This window comes from Lipotes vexillifer, unplaced genomic scaffold, assembly GCF_000442215.2.
Source record: "Lipotes vexillifer unplaced genomic scaffold, Lipotes_vexillifer_v1.1 scaffold388, whole genome shotgun sequence".
Classification (NCBI taxonomy): domain Eukaryota; kingdom Metazoa; phylum Chordata; class Mammalia; order Artiodactyla; family Lipotidae; genus Lipotes; species Lipotes vexillifer.
The window spans coordinates 296,047-309,379 of record NW_006773582.1 but is presented as its reverse complement, the minus strand read 5'-3'; the positions used below and the strand labels follow the sequence as shown (position 1 = coordinate 309,379).

Here is a 13,333-nt window from a genome sequence, read left to right as displayed (position 1 = left end):
CCCCCCCCCCCCCCCGGACCTAGGGTGTGACTCTGCAGATGTGGGCGTGAGGGAGTTTGAAAACATCTAACTAGTGTATTAGGCAGGGCTTGGTGTAGAGGCATCGTGTGAATAGTGCAGACACAGAGATGTGGAGTAACACAAGCTAATCTGTTAGTGAGGGCTCCCCGTACAATGCGCTCCTGGTTTGCCTTTGTTTGGGGTTTGTATCATAATGAAACTGTCATGCTTTTTACACTATTGAGAGCTAAAAGAATCTTACATTACGCCTTATACTTTATATGTAGCTGACTTCAAAGATTATCATGTCTTGTATTCTATTACATTTCAGAGTTTTACTTTCCTCTAGATATTTGGACGTTATGTTGTGCCATATTGAGACACAGGGGTCATGAGGTTGCGTGGAGAGCACATTGTGACATTACTCTCTGCTTCTTCTGGTGACTTTTTTTTTTTACCAGTTTAGTGGCTGATTAAATACGGGTGTTGAAGAAGAGGGAGGCAACGAGGATGCAGTCGTGCAGACATTGACAGACATCTGGAATAACAAAGGGGAGACAGATGGGTGGTGAAGGGTGGAGACCAGGACTTGGCTTTTCTGTGCTTGAGGAGCTTATATGCAATCCAGCTGGAGACTTAAGGATCAGTTCAGAGGAAAGGGCAGATTAGAGACACTGATCTGAAATTCATCAGGGTCTAAATGGTATGATGGCATGGGAGGAGATGGCATTATCTACTGGAAGGGAAAAGAAAAGGGGGCTGAGGACTCAAAAAGGGAAACACGAGCATGGACGGCATGGAGAGAAGAGGAGAAACCCCAAGAAAGAGACAAGAAAGAGGAATCAGAAACACAGGAAGCGAGGAGCTTCAGAAGCCAAGGAGGGAAAGTGTCAAGAAGGATAAAGTGATCAACAGTGCAAATGACCCAGGACAGTCCAGAGGACGCTTCCAGGCTGGACTTTGCTGGGTGCTGGGACCCGGTCTCTACTGTCAACTCTGAGAGAGGATCCAGGGAGCAGGCCCACGCTCATGTTGAAGTCCTTAACCCTTCCTCCCTCGTCCTTTATCCTCCTCCTCTTCCTATTCCACCACCTCTTTCTCCTCCTCCTTCTTTCCCTCTTTTCTCTCTCTCTCTTTCCCCCTCCCTCCCACACCCTCCCCCCTTCTCTTTCTCTCTTCAGGCTTCTCCTAGGTTTTTATCTCTTTCCTGAGACAGCACACTGCCCTTACATCCTCCCTTCTCTTGGTTTATATGCTCAGTTCTCCAGGTTTTGCTTCCTTGAAACCTACAAACCTCCAGCAGCCACAAGGCGAGGAGACATGAAGAATACGTGAGATAAAATTTCAGAAATAGTGTTCTCCTACACATGTGAATATCATCTTTGAAGTTCCAGTTATGGGCCCAGAGTCATTCTATCTCCACCTACGATTACAGATCTACTAAATATTCAAATGGCCACTTTATGTCCAAGTTTGTGTGGAGCGTGGCACTTTCTTCTTTTGAGTCCACCTCCAAAGGACAGGGAAGAATGCGGATACTGGGTGTCATCTCCTCTTTCCAGAAGCTTGACTATGGAAGAGAGGAGAGGGAGAGGCTGTGGAATGAATGAGAATGAGGGAAAATGGAAATTTGATTTTTAGGATGAGAGGTCTTGATCATGTTTTGGAGGCATAGACAAAGGAGAGATGCAAGACAGAGGAGAGGGGTGCGAATCCTCAAAGCCAGGTCCCCAAAAGTTTGGAAGTGAGGAGACCCAAAGCCCAGAATTCGTTCTGAAGAGAAGAAAGTTTACAGAGGGAGCAGATGGAGAGGAGGATGTTTCTTGGTTTGGTTTGGTTTGGTTTGGTTTTTCCATTAGTAGCAAGTTTTTCTACAAACTTTCCATGAAGTGATCTTTGGCAAATCTGGGCTTTTAGCCAGCAGCTTAGCAACCCCAGCAGAGAAGGACCTTCTAGCACAATTCCCAAGGCAGGCTTTCATTGGCCTGGCCAGGGTTACATTCCCATCTCTGAGCAATCGCTGTGACCAGAGTATAAGAGGCTTTCATTAGTCAGGTCTGGGTCACATTCCTACCCCTAGAACCAGAGGTGAGATCACTGCAACTCAGGCTATATGGACAAGAAATGGGGGAAGAGTGGGCCCCAGAGGAAAATTGGGGTGCTGTTACTGAAAGGAGCAATGGATGCTGGGATAGCAAAAATAACAGATGTTCCTAACAGAGGGTGACGTGCTAGTAGCTCTGGCAAAGGGCAAGATGGAGCCCAGAGTGTGACCTGTCCTCCCTCCCTTGGCTGCAGTGTGTGGGATCCCCAAGTTCTCCCGGAATCTGATGGCCAGGATCTTCAATGGACGCCCAGCCCAGAAGGGCACCACCCCATGGATTGCCATGCTGTCACACCTGAATGGGCAGCCCTTCTGCGGGGGCTCCCTTTTAGGTAAGGTGAAGGTGGAAGGGGTGGGGGACCCAGGGTTAGAGGTTAGGGTAGAAGGAAAGGGACCTGACCCTCTTCCTGGAGACGGACAAGATTTCTTCACTGAGAATCTTCCACAGTAGTAGCGGGACCCAGAAGTACAAAGTGGCAGAAAGAAACCTTAGCTGGAGCCAGGAGACATGTGTTCTGTTCTAGCTGGCTCCTTCAGCCAACAACACTTCCCGAGCCCTGGTCATTCTCTGGCACTGAGAAGGGTGAGGGAGTCACACCCTTAAACATGGATTACAACACAAGGCACTTACATGCGGCTCAAAGTGAGGGTGTGCCAGCGCCGTGGGACCAGGGGGAGCCAGGAAACCCACCCTAGAGGAGTCAGAGAAGGGAGATTTACAAAGCCTTGAATGCCATGCTTGGGAATTTAGATCTTTTCTTGAATGCTGCTCCAGGTTTATAAGCATGTTCTGGAAAGTTCTCTCCTGAGACAGCATGGATTGAAAGAAGGGTGAATCTGGAAGCCAAGAGTCCAGTGAGGCAGCTATAGTGCAATAGTGGGGAGGGAAGTCATTAGCCTCAGAAAAAGGACAGGGGCTGAGGAATAGAAACCAGACCGATTCATAGCCATTGAGAAATAAGATTGTCAGAATTCTGTAATGGACTGAATGTGATTGGCAGTGGGAGCAAAGGCAGGCAAGAAATGATTGATGGCTCTTCCTGCCAGTTTAGTCCAAATGATCTAAGGTCCATCCCAGCTCTGACATCATAATAAAAATTAACAGCAATCTAGAGTCCCTCTGACCCTATCACAGAGGAAGAAGGCATGGATGGGTCCACTTCTGCCTGGGCAGCTCTGGGGCTGCCGGTCTCGCCTCACGCTGACCCACCCTCCTCCTCCAGGGTACACTCAGGTGAGGACAGCTCCCCGACCGGGATCCCCGAGGGGAGGCGCAGGCTCCGGTGAGACTGCAGTCTGGACATCCCCGAGGTGTGTGAAATGGTAACCCAGCAGAGGGTTTGATCCTTATATTCCTACAAACACAAAGATGAGTGGTCTCCCCTATGGAGCCTCCCAAAGGGGCACAGAGAGTGAGCACAGGTTAAAGGGGAGCCCAGTGGGGAGCAGGCAGGGGAGAGGACCAAGAATGAGAAGGGGCAGAGAGACAGAGAGAGGGCTTAGAAGGACAAGGACAAAGATAGAGAAAGAGACAGAGAGACAGAGGGCATATGAGAGAACTAGAGAGGGAAGTGAAGAGAAATTAAGGGGAAAATGAAACAAATACAACCGGAGGAAGGGAAACTGGTGGGGCATGAGACGAGAGAGAGAGAGAGAGAGAGAGAGAGAGAGAGAGAGAGAGAGAGAGAGAGAGAATTGTGAAAGGCATAGGAAAGCAGGGAGGACCCAGAAAAGAACGCATCAGAAGAGAAGCAAAGAGAGGGGAGGAGCCGGCAGGGAGAGCAGAAGGAAGCAAAGACATTTCTGGTTTTTTTAGAATGTAAGTAAATAGATGGATTACTGCCCACGGTTTTTAGAGTTAGATTAGTTTTCTGAAGCCTTGAGTGTTTAAGTTCAATGATGTTCAGCACTCACTTATGTCTACTGCGTGTTTATTCCCACTTCTCTACCCTCAGCCAAGCTACAAGATCTGACTTACCCAGCCCTCCCCACAGCTCTCCTTGTCTATAATCTCTCTCCTCCTCTGTTGTCTAGTTTTGTAGAGAGAGGGAAAGACAGGAGAGGGCAGAGGAAGCAGGGAAGAAGCTGAGGGACAGACAGAAAGCTCCTGCTCAGTGCCCACCCTAAAGCCTGGGTTCTGGCTCAGGGACTCAGTATTTGCAGAGCTGCGAGGCAAAGCCATGTCTTTGGACTCAGCACTGCATACCCCAGGTTCATCTAAATGGCCCAGAGCCCCGGTCCAAGGCAGGCTCCCTAATCTGGGTACCTCATCCCACTTTACCTACCTGGAAAATTAGTCAACAGCCCCTGGCTGTGGACAGGGATCAAAAATACCACTGGGGAAAAGAGGGCGGCCTGTGTGGAGCTCTATCCAGAAGCCAGTAGCCAGGGAACATAGCTGCTCCTGAGAGGGCCAAGTGGAGCCTGGGACCTGCTCCAGAAAGGGACTCTGCCCTGGACTCTATACTTGGCCCTGATACCCCACCCCAAAGCCCTGGTGCCTTTCTTTCTGCGTGGCTCAACCCAGCATGTCTCTGGCCTCAGCTATTTATGGGTTTGTCATCTGTTCCACCTTAAGGATGAACCGAAGCCTGACCCCATGTTGAGCAAAGGGCAGGAACCTGTCCATCAAGGGAGAAAGACAGCCAAGATGCAAGAGATGTGCTCAGCTGGCCATCAGGAGACCCAGGGTCGGGCCCTGGCCCTGCCACCAGCTGCAGATTTGCCCTAGACATCCTCGCCCTCCTCCAGCCCTCAGAATCCATGTCTATACAATGAGAGGTTTGGGTCAGAGCAGTGGCTCTCAGCCCTGATGGCAGTAGAATCATCTGGGGGCACTTTTAAAGTGTATTTGTACCTGTGCCTCACTCCCATGACATAGATGGTCTGGCTTCAGGCCCAGGTACTATTTCTGGGGATTTGTTTGCTTGTTTGTTTTTAATTCCCCAAGTGATTCTAAATGTGCACCCAAAGTTGAGAAGAACCACGTACAACGGTGCTTTCCAAACTTTAATATGCATAGAAATTACTTGGAGATCTTATTAAAACCCTCAGATTTTACTACTGAATGCAGATTCTGATTCAGTAGAGGTATGGTGGGGCCTCAGAGTCTGCATTTCCAAGAAGCTCCCAGGGGAGGCTGAGGTTCCTGGTCCAGGAACCACGCCTTGAGCAGCAAGGCCGGAGGGGCAGCCAGTGAGCACGAAGTTTCTTGTGGACACCTTGGGCTGTCCGGAGCTCGCCAACCCCCTGGGTTTAAGGGAGACCTGAAATCATCTTTAAAACATTCAGTTTGGGCCTAGGTTGGATAAGGCAGATGAAATCTCAGATTCAACTCCCCATCTTCAGATTAGGATCATATGCGTTTCTGCCTTGAGGCTGTGAAATGCAAGGGAGAGGGGTGCCATGGAGAGGAGGGGTCTGAAAGCCCTCAGCTTGAGGCTGTGGGAAGCAGGATGGGGCCGTGAGGACAGTGTGTGTGTACAATTCTGTTCTCAGGCTCCAAATGGATTGTGACCGCGGCTCACTGCCTTCACCAACTGCTGGATTCAGAGGACGCAACCCTACATGGCTTGGACCTGCTCAGCCCCTCTGCTTTCAAAATCATCATGGGTGAGTGCGGAGCAAGGTGATTCCTGCAGCCGGCTGTGGGTCTGTGGATGGGGTGTGTCTACTCACTCACTCAATCATCAGGGAAGGTGCCTGGGATGAAGGACGAGCCGGGACTGGAGGCCAGGGACCTGCATCTAAGCCCAAGGCTGTGATTCTCAGGTGGTGGGACCATGAGCAGGTCATTGAAGGTGAAGCCTCAGTTTTTATAATAAAGAGCCTCATCTGGATAATTTCCAAAAGTGCTTCAGGCTTCTGTGAGTCCGTGGTTTCAAGTGGATCATACACAAACAATCCAAGCTTCCCCTCTCCTCTGTAAAATCAAGACCACCGGCTGATTCAGTTTAGTTCACCACATATTTATGTCCTGACACTATGCCAGCCTATAACTACACAAGTTCCTGCCCACAGGGACTTAGAGTCTAATAAAGGAATAGAATGTAAGCACAGAGACCTCGAATATAAAGTAGGAAACAGTAAGTTCTATAGGAGAGGAACAGATAAAGGACATGGGAGTTCGTAGGGAAGAGATTTCTAACTGAAGAATCTAACTCAAGACTCTGAGAGGTTTCATGGAGGGAGGCAACACATGACCCAGGCAAGGAAGGCTTGGACATATGGCAGTGGGCACTGGAATGAGTATTACAAGGCAGTGGGATCAGATCATGAAGAAAGACAGAGGTCAGAGCCCTGAGAATATGTGGAGAAGGGCAGGTAGGATGGGATGCCTTGAAAAAGGTAGATGAAGGGCAGGCAGTATAAGGGTTAAGGCTGGAAACATGGGCTGAATGGGGCAGGGGCTGACAAGGAACAAGGGGCGACCTTATCCTCTAAGCTTGCGTGGCCCTCATACCTCACACGCCGCCTTCTTTCCCAGGCAAGCATTGGAGGTACCGGCCAGATGAGAATGAACAGAGTCTCAACGTCAAACAAATCTTCCTCCATCCCCTGTATAACCCCAACACATTTGAGAATGACGTGGCTCTGGTGGAGCTGTCGAAGAGCCCGGTGCTGAATGACTTCGTGATGCCCATCTGTCTGCCGCAGGGGCCACTGCAGGAAGGTACCACCCCCACCTCTGATTCCACATCTGCAGAGCACCTGGTGCCTCCAGCATTGGTCGGGCTCTGGTGCCAACTGAGCCAGCTGACCATGTCTGTGTGATTCCTCAGCTGCCTCCCCTAAGACAGCTGAGTCAAAACTGGTTCCAAGGTAAACAGGCAGGCTTGATCAGCACTGCAAGCACTATATGAGTCAGGGTCCAGATAGGAAAACAGAAACCAGACCAGTTATTATATCAGAGAGAATTTAATATAGGGTATTGGAGGACTGGAGAAGTAAAGGGGGATGCTGAGATAATAGAGATAGCACTTGCAGGAAGAAACCACCACTCCTGGGGCTGGAGGAACAAAGAGAAGTTGGAGATATAGAACCTAGAAGCTTGACAGGGACCTGTGAAGCAGGAACTCAGACGCTGCAAAAGAGGCCCTGTGCTGATGGTGCTAGGGAGAACAGCTGGAACCAACTGCCACTGCTGGGGTGAGGAACCATTGCTAGGGTGATGCCAACAGGAATGGCAAGCCTTCCTGGAGGTTCCGCCTATTTTCAGCAACACCCCTGACAAAGCAGATCTGCCATTTCAGAGTCTCATTCGCAGCATCACAAAGCAGAGCGTAGAAGGGTACGTTCGGAGCTGAGAGACAATAGCTTAATCACCAGCACAGGCTCAAATCCCCATGCTGCCATTTCCTAGCTGGGTGACCTTGAGGAAGTTGCCAAACCTCAAGCCCCTTCCCTCTACACTGGGGATAATATCCCATGGGTGGGTGTGATGTTTAAATGAAATAATCAAACATATCCAACATAGAGTGAGAGTCCAACCCAGGGCAATTGGCTTTTGTTTCATCCTGTTCTAAATGGAGTGGTGCCATGTCACAGATAACCTCGTTTAGTTCAAGGAAGTTATTTTTTAAAATGGTTGAATGGAATCTGAGAAGTATTCAGGGGACGTAAGCCAACAGGAAAGGCACAGGTATGGCTCTGATTCATCAGATGCCATGCGCCTACCATGTGCCACTTGATTTACATTAATTAATTTATGTACTACTTATAAAAGCCTTGTGAGCTGGTATTGTAGTCCCGTTTTCCAGATGAGAAGACAGGCTCAGCAAGGTACAGTGACTTACCCAAGTAAGTCAGCTTGTAAGCAGTAGATCTGGGGATAGAATTCAGATCTTCCAACTTAAAGCCCAATGTTGTTTTCAGTATCCAGGCTCTTTTACAAATGAAGAGATAAGTGTTCTATCAGTGCTCAACCCATTTCCACACTGCCTTGAGAGCTGCCAACTTCACAGACTTCTAGAATATCAGAGCTGGGAGGGGTTTTAGAGAATACCAAGTCCAGCCTCTTCATTTTATGGATGGAGAAACTGAGACTCAGAAGGGGAGGGAACATAGCATATTGTGGGCTAAGCTGGACTTTGTATTTATTCAGTTATTGATTGAGCATCTACTGTGTGTCAGCACTGCTGTAGGCATGGAGATACAGCGCTGAATAAGATATATGAGATTACTGCTCTCATGGAGTCTAGGTTCCAAGCTAGTTGGGAGTGGGAGAGAACAGGCAACTAAACAAATGAACCAGCTAACGTCTCATAGAAACAAATGCCTAAACCTCTGTCGTGGGTAACCTTCAACCCAGCAGTCTTCTCCCCCACCATGCTGCTATTCTCTGAGGGGGCAAACTCAGCCCTTCCTCCACAGGCAGAGGATGATGGGGCTGCAAGATGTCACCCTCTGAAAACCCCACAGACAGCCTCTCTGCTCTCACTGTGTCTTCTCTCCTCCAGGGACCATGGTCATCGTCAGTGGCTGGGGGAAGCTGTTCTTGCAAAGGTTCCCGGAGACCCTGATGGAGGTGAAGTTCAACTTATACCCTTCAGAGGGTGACACCTCTGCCCTACATTGGACCTTTCTGCACCATAGTGCCCCTTAGGGGGTTAGAGGCTTCGGCAAGGGGTGGGTGAGAGAGGTACCAGGGGCCCAAACTCACCTTCAAAGTTAAATGAGACTGAATCCCAACTAGTTTGATCTGTCTGTTCTACATGTCATAGGGCTCTAGTCTCTAAACATTGCTTAATGTTTCTGTAGCTTATTAAAGTCTCAATTTACGGAAATTCTTCCAGAAAACAGCCGGCTTGGACTCGCTCAAAGGTGATCCATCTATATACATCATGAAGATTCACATAACAGAGTAACCAAGAATGGGCCAAGGAATGGGCCTTGAGAGCTGCAGTCATTGTAGCAATGAACTTGACTGTTGCATTTAGAAGTTTACATCCCTGTCATATCAGAAAAGAACACTGAACCAGGAGTAAGGAGCCATGGCTCCAAGTCCTGGCTCCTAGTAACCTGCTGTGAGATCTTAAACGAGTCATCTTGCCTCTCTAGACCGCAGTGTAGTATCTCAAGCTGCAAAGTCAGGGGCAACGCTAGATGTCCTCCGGGAGCTGCCTGGCTCGGACATTACCAGGTTCCACGACTGCCACAGCTAGTCTCTAAACCCTTCAACATGCATTATTTTAGCGTACTTTAAAATTCTGGATTGGCAACAACAATTTAGCCCTTCAGTCGTTAACTCTAGAGTGTTTATTCGGTGCCTCCTGTGTACCAGACATTGTATTAACTACTAGGTATGCTGGGAGGTAAGAGGACAGATCTGGCCCCTGGCCTCCTTTGGCTTACAGTCAAGTGGGATAGACAGAAAGTAGTTATCGATGTCATCAATGGAATGAGGAAGAGGTGCAAGATGCTCCAGAATGTACAGCAGGGGCTCTGACCTTGTCTTAGGGGTACAGAAGGGCTTCCCAGAGGAAGTGACACTTAAATGATGCGTGAGCGATGGATAGAGGTCGGTCAGGCACTCAGCAGTTTGCTGAGGACACGTGCTCATGACCACCCTGCCTGACTTCCTCTCGCCACGTCTCTGGGAAGGCCGTGGCCCCAAAGAGACCTGAATGCCTCTCGTCCCCTCCCAGCAAGGGCCAACAGGAGTTGTGCTTTTGCGGGGAGTGTGACCCATTCAGTTCTTGGTTTGGCTGAATGAAACTCATATACTTCCTCTTTTTATTCTAGACATCCATTCCAACGTTTATCCCCAAGCTGAATCAAGGGCAGTAATAATCACAATACCTTACTTTATGTATCAGTGTATCACCTCAATTCAAAGTAACATTTCCTGAGTACTGACCATGTTCCAAGCTATGTGAGATAGAAATGGACAACATACAGACCGACTGTCTGGAAACTCACACTGTGGTGGGGGAGAACGTAAGTGAATGCTTGCTCCTAGGTGAGCCTCACTAACCCTACACCACCTACTATTTATGCAGTGTTTGTAGTTTACAGAATATCTGCTCATTCATCTCCTCTTTGCACAACAACTCTGTGCGGTTAGTATGTCAAATATTGTGACTCCCATTATTCAGCTAAGGAAACAGAGTCTCAGAGATCTGAGAAAACAGTGGTGAAGGCTACGTGCCCCAGGTCCCACAACCAATAATGGTAAGAGTGAGGAAAAGAAGACTGCCCATAGGTTTTGCATACACTGCCATATTTGAGATAATGCATGTGCTAGGCAAGTATTACTATCTCCATTTTACAGATGAGAAAACTGAGGCCCAGAAAGGGCAAATGACCTGTGCAAGGTCACACAGCAAGTTCATGACTAAGACTGTACCAGAACATGGATCTCCTGATTCTGCATTCAGTGTTCCTTCACCTGTACCATAGGTAGTTTCTGAGGCCAGGTCTAAGGCAGACCCAGGCTCATCCAGGAAGGGGATGGGGATGAGTCAGCTCTAGGGGTGTCAGAGCAGCAGGGCTCCTCAGCCAGGGGTGGGGACCAACAGTGGCCTTGTGTTCCAGATCGAAATCCCAGTTGTTGACCACCGCATCTGCCAGGAGGCCTATACCCCACTGAAGAAGAAAGTGACCAGAGACATGATCTGTGCTGGGGAGAAGGAAGGTAAGTCAAGAGGCCGGCGTACAACAGGACACCACCAGCCAGGGAGGGGAGCCAAGCCTGGCAGTGAAAGGACTGGAGACCTTGGAGCTGGCAGGCTGAGCAGTGGCGGACAGGCAGGAGTGAGGCGGGGGAGAGGGAGGATTCCACTGAAGAAGCTGCATCGGAGAGAAGGGGGCTAAGTAAGGAATTTCCATAATTCCCTTCTCCCAGCCCAGCTTTTTCCTTATGAAATGAGAGAGTCCTAACCTGTACCTTCTAAAATCACTGAGGTCTGAGGAGGTCCGACCTACAACAGCTCAGAGTCCAATGGTCTACTGCGCCCCCTGGTGCCCGATTCTCTGAACTACAAGGCAGTTGTGGAGAGAAGGAGGCTTCTCTGGATTGGGGGCTAAGGGAAGGAGACGCTTTAACCTGCCTCACTTCTTCCTCTAGGCGGGAAGGATGCCTGTGCGGGTGACTCTGGAGGGCCCATGGTGACCTTGGATATAGAGAGAGGCCAATGGTACCTGGTGGGCACGGTGTCCTGGGGTGTGGACTGCGGAAAGAAGGACCGTTACGGAGTGTATTCCTACACCTTCCACAACAAGGACTGGATACAGAGGGTCACCGGGATGAGGAATTGAATTCGGTTCCTCACCGTCTTCCTCACATGTCCATATGGTCAGTCAGCAGCAGAGGATGGTTATCTGATGCAAGATGCCCCTTGCCCTACACGCACCTCATTTGGCCCATCTATTACTGGCCAATAAAGGGGGCATCTCAGCCCCCTTCTCAGTCTCTTTAAAGCAGCAGAGTAGCAGGGTGGTCAGAATCCAGGTTGTATCACCTACTAGCTTTGTAACACTGGGCAGGTGACCTCACGTCTTTGAGCCTCAGTTTCTTTGTCCGTATTATGGAAATGGCATACCTTACCTACCTCATAAAAGTCTGATGAGGATCAAATTTAGTTAATATACATATAGCATGTAGCACAGTGCAGGCATAAACTAAGTGCTCAATAAATATGACTTAGCAGAAGGCCGGTGTGTCTAGCAGGCACATTACATTCTCTTACAAATCCTGGCTGGGCCTTAGGGCTGACCAGTGTGCACCGCTCCCCTCAACCTTGACCATCTCCTTCACCTGCCCCCGAATGCTCCATGCTTCTTTACTACCATGCATTTCCCATCCTCAATCCTCCCCATAAAAAGGTAAAAGAGACAATGTTCTTAGTCTATGGCATGTCCCATAGTGAGGCCCTTATGACCATGAGCTGGATACCAAACTGTGAGAGTGCCTGAGAGAAGCAGGCACTCTCACAGGGTGGGGAGACTGGGAATGGTGAATTAGGAAGTCAGACATCAGGTTCTAGAACCAGCTCTGCCCGCAGCTCCCTGTGACTCTATGCAACTCCCTTCCCCTCATCCCAAAGGACCCTCCCAGCTCTGACAATCTAGGATCCAATGAAGCCATTTCTCCCTGAAGAGATGAGTTAAAGCCAAAATAACCAAAAGGCAAAAATTGCCTTAGGTTCAATAGAGCTTTGTTGCAGACCAAACACTGCTGCTACTGCAACACCCACCCCTGTGCACCACACCCTAGTTCCCAAGGACATAGCCCTGGCGAAGTGCTAGCCAAGGGACCTTTCCTTATTCCCAAGCAGAGCCTCTGCTCTAGGCACCGGCCTCCTTTTCTTCCTGGGAACCAGAGTTGCACAAGGTAGGCCCTGGGAGGCTAGACTCAGGCCCCTGCACTCTCCCTCCCTGTGTCCACAGGTGACCCCAAGCCACCATTCCCCTGGTTCCTCACCCCTGTTCTTCACCCTGAACACCCCAGCCCTGCAGGGTCATAAGTGCTTCTCAAACAGAATGCCTTTCCTCTCCAAGAGCCACCTCCTCTCTCAGGAAGCTTCCTCCTCCCCTCCAGAGCGCTGAGATTTAAGCCCTTCAAGGGATCAGAAGCCCCAAGTCCCTGGCTTCTGTTCTATCAAAATTGGTCTTCATGGGAGATTTCATTTCTCAACCTGCACTGCAGCTGCTGGAGTTGTTCAGGGTCTCTTGCTGAAAGAAGATGATACTGAGGAATGAGAACTTATGGACACTAAGCCCTAAGCTCACCACTCAGGGGTGGCAATTCACAGCCTGCTTTTGATTCTCTGAACAAGTCATTCTACCTCTCTGTGCCCTGCTGTTTATTCTGTAAATGGAAGATGGCAATCATACTCAATCTCACCAGACATTTGTCAAGCAAACTGGAGCTCTATTTCAGACACCAGAGAAGAATTGCAATGCAAAGTTTTGGAACTGCCCTTAGGCATTCCAAACACCATGCTTTCCAATTTCACAGCACTGCCTGGGTGCCCCCACGTGCCAGGTTATGCTGACTGCTATGCGGACCACCAAGATGAGGGGAACATGATTCATACCTTCCAGGAGCTCCTACAGGAAGAGCTGACACACACACAAGTGTCTATCATGAACAGAATGAACCCCACCAAGTGCTATGTGTCAGAATAGCACAGAGGTGAAAGAAAGGCCATTCTAGTCTGGAGACGTTGGAGGAGGGGGCATCAGGAAGACATCCCAGAGGAAATGGTGTTGGAGCTGAGCCTTGAA

At 49.4% G+C, this 13,333-nt stretch overlaps 1 protein-coding gene across 1 annotated transcript in view; it reads left to right on the top strand.

The window, feature by feature from the left end:
* Window positions 1-12,122, top strand: part of MASP1 (MBL associated serine protease 1) — a 61,891-nt gene extending 49,769 nt beyond the window's left edge. The window contains exons 11-16 of the mRNA XM_007448424.1: window positions 2,299-2,436; window positions 5,603-5,716; window positions 6,591-6,776; window positions 8,563-8,630; window positions 10,640-10,739; window positions 11,172-12,122. Coding sequence (XP_007448486.1) covers window positions 2,299-2,436; window positions 5,603-5,716; window positions 6,591-6,776; window positions 8,563-8,630; window positions 10,640-10,739; window positions 11,172-11,362 — 797 coding nt within the window. The 3' untranslated portion in view covers window positions 11,363-12,122. The remainder of the gene's footprint in view (window positions 1-2,298; window positions 2,437-5,602; window positions 5,717-6,590; window positions 6,777-8,562; window positions 8,631-10,639; window positions 10,740-11,171) is intronic.
* Window positions 12,123-13,333: the final 1,211 nt, after the last annotated feature.